The 9,737-nt window shown below is 42.2% G+C and overlaps 2 protein-coding genes across 2 annotated transcripts; both read left to right on the top strand.

Moving 5' to 3' along the window:
* Positions 1 to 208: 208 nt before the first annotated feature.
* On the top strand, positions 209 to 2,499 carry LOC121789283. The gene is made up of 10 exons (XM_042187765.1): positions 209 to 324; positions 853 to 948; positions 1,097 to 1,181; positions 1,272 to 1,393; positions 1,480 to 1,504; positions 1,596 to 1,679; positions 1,769 to 1,798; positions 1,882 to 1,984; positions 2,130 to 2,194; positions 2,368 to 2,499. The coding sequence occupies exons 1-9, from the start codon at positions 232 to 234 to the stop codon at positions 2,191 to 2,193; spliced, it is 702 nt and encodes a 233-aa protein (XP_042043699.1). The 5' UTR covers positions 209 to 231; the 3' UTR covers position 2,194; positions 2,368 to 2,499.
* A 4,694-nt stretch (positions 2,500 to 7,193) lies between these two features.
* LOC121789284 (uncharacterized protein At3g28850-like) lies at positions 7,194 to 8,747 on the top strand. Its single transcript, XM_042187766.1, has one exon. The coding sequence runs from the start codon at positions 7,270 to 7,272 to the stop codon at positions 8,416 to 8,418; it is 1,149 nt and encodes a 382-aa protein (XP_042043700.1). The 5' UTR covers positions 7,194 to 7,269; the 3' UTR covers positions 8,419 to 8,747.
* Positions 8,748 to 9,737: the final 990 nt, after the last annotated feature.

The following is a 9,737-nucleotide window of genomic DNA, read 5'->3' as shown; positions in this document are numbered from 1 at the left end:
CGTCCACGGTTGATTCGTCGAGTCAGAAATTGAATTAAATGTATACTACTAAAATAACGAATTCAGTTCGAAGATTTCAAATTTCTCAAATATCAAGACTCCCTTACTTTCAATTTTTTTTTTTGAAAATTTCCTCACTCTCTATCTTCTATTCTTCTGCAAGTTGATTCTTGATCCCCTGTCTGTGTATATTCTAGGGCCCTTTCTATTTTTTCCCTCTAATCTGAAAACATGAAGCCTAACTGGGAGCTGACGAATTGCTGTCAACATGAACAAGTCCGATTTCTAGCAACCATTGGCATTTTCACCGTTGTTATTCTTGCTGTAAGTCTTCGTACATATTTTCTCTTGTTTTATTAAACTCCATTGTTGTTATTGGTTTAGATTTGGGTATTAGACGAACATAGGCATTTAGCTTGATTGCAAAAACTATTAAATTCGTTGTGAAATCTTTCTTGATTTTGAAGCTTTGGCTAAGTCATTCGATCTAAATTTCGTGTATTGAGCTTTGTTAATGTGGTATTGTAAAAAAGAATTGGAAGGGATTAAGTAGGATTCACAACTGGCTCTCTCTTACCTGTATTTGGCTCGATCCGGTGTCGATTACGTTGTAAAGGTTGAAGCTTTTGTTGAAGTTAGGTCACATTTAGAGATCTTTGCTTGAATGAATGCTGGGTTTCTAAGCTTCAAGCATTTCATGGTGGGAATTTTGTGTGTGTGTTTTGTAATTTTATGCTATATGTACAGCCATTGAATTGGGGAATTAGGATCTTTCTGGATTTTTCGCACTTTGAGAAGCCATTTTTGGTGAAATAACTTTCCAGTTTGATCTTCCTGTGGTGATGATGGCAGTTCTGGAGGACATTTTTGCTGACACCTTTTAAGCTCATCACTGTGTTTCTTCATGAAGCAAGCCACGCGATTGCGTGCAAGATTACTTGTGGGGAGGTAGAAATCTTTCTTAAGCTCAGCATTGCGTAAGGGCTTCTGGTTATATTGACTTAGGAAGTTCAATAGACTTTGTGTGTGTTCCTACCGCCCTAAAGTGCATTCCTCTTTGTTGAGTCCGAGGCATCTGATATCCCGTTACTTGTAGGTCGAGGGCATTCAAGTTCATGCTAACGAAGGTGGCATGACTCAAACACGTGGTGGTGTATATTGGTTGATCTTACCGGCTGGATGTACTTTTTCTATATTATGCTTCTGTTTTTGGTTAATTTTGATGCATATGCTACATGCCATCTAATCATTTGTGTGGCTTCCTATTACAGACCTTGGATCATCGTTTTGGGGTATGGCTCTCATACTTGCTTCGACAAACCTCCTCTCCTCAAGAATCGCTGCTGGTTGTCTTATTCTTTCCCTCTTTATTGTGCTCTTCATTGCACAAAATGTAAGTTTCTTAGAAAATCGTCCCTGAATTATACTACATCTGTTATGATTTATGAGGATTGACTGACTCATTCAAACGTTGCACAGTGGACTCTACGAGGGCTTTGTATCGGTAAGCCAGTTAAACATTTTTGTTCTTGAGATGTTGCAATTTCTACAAATTCAAGATATTAATTCTTGGATATTGCGGTTTAATTTACCAGGATTTATTGTTTTGCTTGCTGTCGTCTGGGTTCTTCAAGAAACAACCAACGTTCGTATCCTTCACTACATTATTCTCTTCATTGGTATAGGCTTACCCATTATATTTGCTGTCTCTTCAACCGGCTTTCAATAGATTTTCTTGTGTTTCTCACACATTCTTCTCTGATGGCAGGTGTTATGAATAGCCTGTTTTCCATCTATGGTAGAAATTCGACTTGTCGCCATCAGTAAATTAAACTCCTCATCACTTGGTGGGACATAATATAACTGTGTTTTATGATGCAGATATATACGATGATTTGATATCTCGAAGGGTTCACTCTAGTGATGCTGAGAAATTCGCAGAGCTTTGCCCCTGCTGCACGGGAGTTGGTTGGGGAGTAATCTGGTACGCACGTATACATGTACAGTTTCAAATGAATGACTGCAAGTTTAATAGGATATGATCAGAAACAACTTAGTAGCCTTAAAATCTCTTATGCTTATGAAGCTCAATGTTTTTCTCTTCTTAAAGAATTTACTAATTCTTGTAGGGGAATGATATCCTTACTGTTTCTCTCTGCATCGATATATCTTGGACTCGTCATCTTGTCCTGAGGTGCGTTACCTTGCTGTAATATATTCGCCAAAACATATGATGAGAGATTTTAAGTTAACCATGGTAGTTATTCTGATGACCACTGAGAAATGATGCAAAGTTTATGAAATCTTCAACTCAGAAAATAGTTTAGTTTCGTCCTTATTTGACAATTTCAGTGTTCATTTCTTCAGGGTTGAAAATAATGGAGTTGGCCTATTAAGGATTGCAACAACATTATCCATACATATATCTCCATAGCAATCAAATTCATTTATTTGGCTGCAGCATCAAATTTGATCCTCAAGCTTCGCATTCTAACAAAATCGAATTATTTTGGTTCCAATTCTGTCGAATGGTTATAATTTTAGAAATCATTTCCAGATTGTAATATTCAAATTTTATAGTATATGATTCAATGCCAAAACTGGATACAGCATTTGTTTTAATAAGTGTGTTTACAAATTCAACTATCGTCATAAAAGTAAACAAATAATTTAAGGCTCTATTTAGCCCCCAGAACTGATAATAAACTAATCAAAATTTTTTAATGGTAAGAGCATCTAGGGGTGAGCAAAAAAACTGGAAACCGAATATCCGAATCGAACCAAACCGAAATTTTGAAATTCGGTTCGATTATTTCGGTTTTTCGGTTCGGTTTGAAAATACAAAAATTTTGATTTTTCGGTTCGGTTCGGTCGGTTCGGGCGAACAAAAAAATCGAAAAACTGAAAAACCGAATTTATTTAAAACCGGGCCCAAATTAATTATTTTCAGTGGCCCAATTCAATTTTTAAAAAATGGCCCAATCTCCTGCTATACTCCCATCTGTCGGCCTACTCCCTCCCTACCACTCCAAAAATCCCCAAATCATCTCAAGTCGTAGATCTCCTACATCTCTCTCATCCCTCTCGTCCCTCTCGTCGACGCCGCAGGGCAGCCGCCCTTCCCGCGCCTCGCGGCGGCGTCCCGCAACCTCCGACACCACCTTCTCCCCACCTCTCTCCGTCTACTTCACCCCTCCTTCATTTCTCCCTCACAAATCAAAGTCTCGGTTGAAACGAATAACCCTAACTTCTCTCTCTTCCTCTCAACGAGTCGATCCACTGACCGCCGTTCACCTCGTCCTCAGTCGGCGCCACGGCTGTGTAGCCGCCTCCCTCGCCGTCCCGGTGCCATCGGAGCAGCGGAAGGGCTTCGCCGTTTCGGAGGTACCGTCGTCAAGCTTGGAAATTAGGAATTGTATGTTTCTGTATTTGATGAAATTGAATGTTCATTGTAATGCAAAATTGTATGATTGTTGTTTGATAGGAAATTAGGAATTGTATGTTCACAGTAATGTAAAATGCTATGATTTCATTATTCAGTTACATAGATGTTGTGTAAAATTGATGATTTCTTTGATAAATGTTGTGTAAAATTGTATGATTGCATTTTGGTTCTCGGTTTTTCATCATTTCATTTTTTCGGTTTTAGTTCGGTTTTAGTTCGGTTTTTTAGTTCGGATTTCGGTTTTTCGGATTTCGGTTTCGGTTCGGTTTTGATTTTAGCCTAAATTCGGTTTTTCGGTTTCGGTTCGGTTTGGGCAAAAAACCGAACCGAAATCCGAATGCACACCACTAAGAGCATCCACAGTGGGACGGGTGTCCCGACGGACTTTCCAAAAACACCTTCTGCCACGTCATAAGGACATCCCACTGCACTGCCACGTCATAAGGACATCTCACTGCCCAATGACGGACATCCCGACGGACATCCACAATAATAAAAATTCACAAATTCACCAAATTAAACAATTTACGGAATTAAAATTTAACACGAATACGGAGAAAATTCAACCACTTTATTTAAAGCAAAAAACATACATAATTATTAAAATATATATATAGTTAAAAAAAACAATCTCAAGCTTCGACAAATGCCGCCCCTGTCTCACTCCTCGTCATCCCCACCGCCAGTCCCGTCGTCCTCGTTGCTAGTCCCGGCGCCACTATGGGGCAGGGGTGCCATCCCCAAATCGCGTCTCACAGTGTCGATGGCATCCTTCAACATGATCTTGTATAAGGGATCAGTCGCTGCATACCACTTGTCCATGGTGTCGAGCATACTCTGCGTTAGCTGCACACAGGCGAGATTGTTGAGCTCGGGAGTGACCAGGGACGGAGATTCCGATTGGACCTCATGGGACTCGCTGGCGCTTCCCCTAGCCATCCGTATCGCGGTCTTTTGCCCAACCAAGTGACGGCGGCGGGAAGACGATTGAGGGGTCAGGAACTCTGCCTCGGCGTCAGGGAGTTCGTGGGAACCGGCACTGCTGCTGTACTCCCCGTAGGCGTTGATCTTCGTCCGCTTCGGCTAGCCAGCTTAAACACCCGCACTAAACTTGGCAGAAGTCTGCACCACAAGATAGATCTCCCAATATTTGAACTCCCCGAAATGCAACTCACTGTCGGGGTACTGTTGGTGAGACAGAAGCTTCACATCATCGGCGGACATGCCGCTTGATGTCGTGCGGAGGTTGTTTTGGTAGATGCCGGTAAATCGGCTGAGCTGCCTCCTCAGCCGCTCCCACGGTTTCCGGCATTGCTCTCCATCGTGAGGCTTCCCACCTGGCGGTTTGAATTGAAGGTAGCTTTGGCTAATGCGCCACCACATTCTGTCGATGTGCTGGTTAGCCCCGATGTAGGGATCCTCGACTACACCAACCTAGGCCTTTGCCAGCGCGACGCACTCCCCTATGCTCTAGGTGGTCCTCTTTCTCCCGCCGGCTTCCTCCCCCACCCCCTCGGCCCCCGCCCCATCCTCATTCCCCGCACGCGAGGACGAGGTAGTGCCCTTGCCCTTCCCTCTCCCCTGCTTCCGCGTCCTCCCTGTCGCCGGTTGCATCTCAGTGGGAGACTCCCTGACCAGAGATAGTCCCAACTCCTCAAAAGAGAAAGTCTCGATGCCGGTGAACCGAGTCTCGAAAGGAGTACTCTGTGGGGAATCACTCGACAATAAATCCATGTAGGGGCGATAGACATTGTCCCCAGGTGATTGGGGGACCCCCTGTCTGCTCCACCCGCAGCGGCAGGCATGCCCTGCATCATCCCGGGCATCATCATCCCGGGCCTTTGCGACATCATCCCCGTCATCGCGGCACTCACCCTGGGCATTTGGGGCATCATCCCACCCATCCCTGCACACCACGGGGGGGGGGGGGTACATATTGTAGTACCCCTGCCTCATCAATGGCGTTGGGGCATCGTCGGCGTCATTCCGGGCATCATTCCGGACATCGGTGCACTTCCGCCGGCGTTTCCCCCAATTCTAATGGGAAACATCGGCGTTTGTGTCTTGCTCGTGGTGGGGGAATCACTATCGTAGTGCTCCATTTATGTTCAAAAGAAATGAAAGTATAGAGAGAGAAACTCGTTAAAACAAGTGGTGCGAATGAAATGAAGTTCAACTGGTCGTATATATAGAGTTTTTTTTAAGAAAAAAAATAAAAATCGGGACGCCCATCGGGAACCCGCAATGGCGGACGTCCCGACGGACGTCATCGGAAATCCGCGGAACTCCGGTGTCCGCAAGCGATGTCCGCGTCCGCCTCGCGCTTGCCTAATGGCGGACGTCCCGCGCGGACGTTCGACACGCCGGTCCGACGTCCGCCGCTGGGATGCTCTTAAAGAAGATAGAAACCCAGAATCATATATGATATATCCAAGTCATCATCAGGGTCCTCATATGAATAAGGTATCTCGTCGTTTGAATCACGAAAATAGATTATCGCCCCCTGCCGGAATCCTCTTTCTCGGCACAAATCTGCTCAATGTCACTTTTGCATTAATTGAGAGGTTTCCGATCACCATATATTTGAATGTTTTTGCAGTTGCCGGTGAAACAAAAGATTAAGATGATTGTGTGAAGAAAAAAATCCAAGGCTTCACAGAGCAGATAAAGAGAAAGCTCCCTTGATTTTAACAAGTTAAAGCTAATAAGGGAATGTCATAACAAATCATTCACAAATTCAAGATGAATCAATAGCTTGATTCTCAAATGGAAGGACCACTTGCGCTCGGTCGTTTCACTCCTTTTCAGACAACTGTAGACATGCACACTGGATTCTCCCCTTCTCAAGTTATTACCAATTACCATCAAAGAAGAGGCTCATAGAATTTCCCCTCGGTCCATCCACTGGTTGAACCATTTGCTCTAAAATAGCGCTCAGTAGCCCGGGCCTCATGCAGATCCGAATGTAACACCCAGAATAAGCTAGAATTTTGGCCTTGTAATAAAAATATCAAACTTAGAAGGTATGCATGTTGGATTTATGATCAAGCAATGTGGAATTAAAAAGTGCCATATAACAAGAGGAATCAATTTATACAAGTGCTCAGAAACAATAACTTAGTTTCAAGAGACTAATGCTCTCCCTTTTTAGACGTTAGTTGTCATTCTAATTCTGTTAGTTGAAACAAAACTACGACAAATATAGAAAGAGACATTCAAAATTATTGACGAATATGTTCGTTAAATAATCAAATCGTAGTAGTATGATTTTATCTTTTCTTGACACCACTTAAAATTCAAAAAATCGAAGTTTGGACAATATGTTTGTTCCACTACAAATTTGTAGTTTCCTTTTAACCATTACTCTTTGTCTTGGACCCCAGCCATCAACTCACAAATACAAATATTTGTGGGTCCATTTTGAAAATAACAAAAGATACGAGGGCATGCCCCAAAATATTACTCCCTCCGTTCCTCTGTAATAGAGGCGTTTCATTTTCAGCACTCGTTTTGAAAAAATGATAATAAATAATTAAAACAGAGAAAATGTAAAATAACAGAAAAATAATATAGAAAAAACTCTTAACTATATTATTTTTCTTTTTTACATTATTTTTTACACTTTAGTAATTTATTATAATTTTTTAAAAATGAGTGCTCAAAATGAAACGCCTCTAAAGAGGGACAGATACGGAGAGAGTACCACCTTATTTTTCAAATTTCAGACCGTTGGCCAACAGAGTGTGTAGTAACGGTTTTTTCTTACTGTCTTAAAAATAAAAAACAGAGCAACATTCTGAAAAAATCACTCTCCCCCAAATCAAATGGGCTGCGTTTCGTCAAAGCTGGTAGCTAAAGAAATTCAGGAGAAAAGAAAATCACTCAGAAATGCCGATTACGCCCACCACGTCGTCTCCCTCACTTCAACCACCTACGGCGCTCTCTCCCTAGACAAAGCAAAGGTTCAAAATCCGATTCCAGAATGCGAGGTGGAAGAAGCAGCGAGGAAATCTTCGTCGTCGCCGCTCCGGGAAGAGCCGGCGGAGATAATCAACTCGTGGGAGCTCATGGAGGGTTTGGAGGAGGAAATTGCCATCGCCGTCCAATCAAAAAAAAGCCCCAAATCGAAGCTTTTCAGGGATTCAATGAGCCCTATGAAGTTCCTGGCTTCTCCGAGGAAGGCGAAGAAGGCCGCGGGGAAGGAGAATAGGGGAATTAGGTCAACAGAGAATAGCCCCAAACCGATTTTGAAGGAGAGCAATGCTAATAATAATCACAGTGTGAAGAAGCCCTCTCCGAAACTGTGGGCTTCGATCAAGAAATCCGATAGCACGCGATTCGATTCAGGTGTCGTTGCATCGTCGAGGAGGAGAAGCCTAGGGCCGCTGTTCGATCCCGAGCTCGTGGCTTCTCTAGAGAGAGAGGTGTCGGAGGAGGAAGAAGAGATGATTAAGAACAAGAGCAAGGGCACATCGGGAAATTCGAATGCATTGCTTGAATCTTACACGAAGAAATGCCCTCCCGGGGGAGAGAATGCGGTGGTGATCTACACAACCACGCTGAGGGGGATCAGGAAGACTTTCGAGGAGTGCAATGTGGCGAGAGCCACGATCGAGTCGCGGAATGTGGAGGTTATCGAGCGGGATGTGTCGATGCACTCGGCGTTTAAGGAGGAGCTGAAGGTGCTGATGGGGAGCCAGGAGGTGAGGGTGCCGTTGGTGTTTGTGAAGGGGAGGTTGATTGGCGGGGCGGAGGAGATGGTGAGGTTGGATGAGGAGGGCAAATTGGGGATTTTGCTCGAGGGGATCCCGGAGGCGGCCGCGGACGGGTGCTGGCGGTGCGGAGGGGTGAGGTTTGTGATGTGTGTGGAGTGTAGTGGGAGTTGTAGGGTTGTGGGGGAGGATGGGAGGAAGAGTGTTAAGTGTGGCAAGTGTAATGAGAATGGCCTCATTCAGTGCCCTAAATGTGTGTAAGTTATCTCACTTGCTCTTTATTTAAGGATTAATATGATTGCAACCTTATTGATTGAGGTTTGATTTTGCATTCTAAGATGTATTTTAGGGTGTAATTTGCAAGCTTCGTGAAGTGTGTCTTTTTGTGCATTGAATTGTGTTTTGTTTGAGAAATGTTATTACTACTTATTGACATAGATATGGGGATTGATAGGGACAGGACGAGGTTATGGGTCGACCACACATAATTTCAGAATTCAATTTCTAGTCAAAACAAAATATGCAGAAAACGACTTGTTGAAATTTTGTGGAGGTTCATTACAAGGAAATGTGGAATTTATCAGTTTTTATTGATGGTGCATTCAATCTAGTGTTGCCCACGGTTCCAAAACCGGCGGTTCCGATTCGGAACCGCCGGTTCCGGTTTGGTCGAAGTCGGAACCGGAACCGGACCGTGAGGCTATTTCACGGTTCCGGTTCGAAAACCGCCGGTTCCGGTTCCGGTTCCGGTTCGGAACCGCCGGTTTTCCGGCGGTTTACACGGTTCCGGTTCGAAAACCGGCAGTTTCACGGTTCGGTTTTTTAAAAATTAGAAATTTGGACTTATACAATAAATTGGAACAAGACAATGGATAATTTAAATTGAAATAAGACGAATAAGGTGAAAATGATATCAATTTTATTGAATTTGAGTTGTAACGGACAACGATACATTGCAAGTTACAATACATATACAAGTATACAACATACAATAATGTAATATAAATTTGAAATTTGGACTTATACAATAAATTGGAACAAGACAATGAATAATTTAAATTGAAATAAGATGAATAAGATGAAAATGATATCAATTTTATTGAATTTGAGTTGTAACGGACAACGATACATTGCAAGTTACAATACATATACAAGTATACAACATACAATAATGTAATATAAATTTGAAATTTGGACTTATACAATAAATTGGAACAAGACAATGGATAATTTAAGTTGAAATAAGACAAATAAGGTGAAAATGAAATCAATTTTATTGAATTTGAGTTGTAACGGACAACGATACACTACAATTTACAATACATATACAAGTATACAACATACAATAATGTAATATAAATTTGAAATTTGGACTTATACAATAAATTGGAACAAGACAATGGATAATTTAAATTGAAATAAGATGAATAAGATGAAAATGATATCATTTTATTGAATTTGAGTTGTAACGGACAACGATACATTGCAATTTACAATACATATACAAGTATACAACATACAATAATTTAATATAAATTTGAAATTTGGACATATACAATAAATTGGAACAAGACAATGGA

The sequence above is a fragment of the Salvia splendens genome, unplaced genomic scaffold, assembly GCF_004379255.2.
Source record: "Salvia splendens isolate huo1 unplaced genomic scaffold, SspV2 ctg198, whole genome shotgun sequence".
Lineage (NCBI taxonomy): Eukaryota > Viridiplantae > Streptophyta > Magnoliopsida > Lamiales > Lamiaceae > Salvia > Salvia splendens.
This window is presented reverse-complemented; position numbering and strand designations above follow the sequence as displayed.

Coding starts and splice junctions, on each gene's coding strand:
- LOC121789283 (XM_042187765.1), top strand. CDS start 232: ATGAAGCCTAACTGGGAGCTGACGAATTGCTGTCAACATGAACAAGTC. Junction 1,505..1,595: donor TCTACGAGGGCTTTGTATCG/GTAAGCCAGTTA, acceptor TTAATTTACCAG/GATTTATTGTTTTGCTTGCT. Junction 1,799..1,881: donor TAGCCTGTTTTCCATCTATG/GTAGAAATTCGA, acceptor TTTATGATGCAG/ATATATACGATGATTTGATA.
- LOC121789284 (XM_042187766.1), top strand. CDS start 7,270: ATGGGCTGCGTTTCGTCAAAGCTGGTAGCTAAAGAAATTCAGGAGAAA.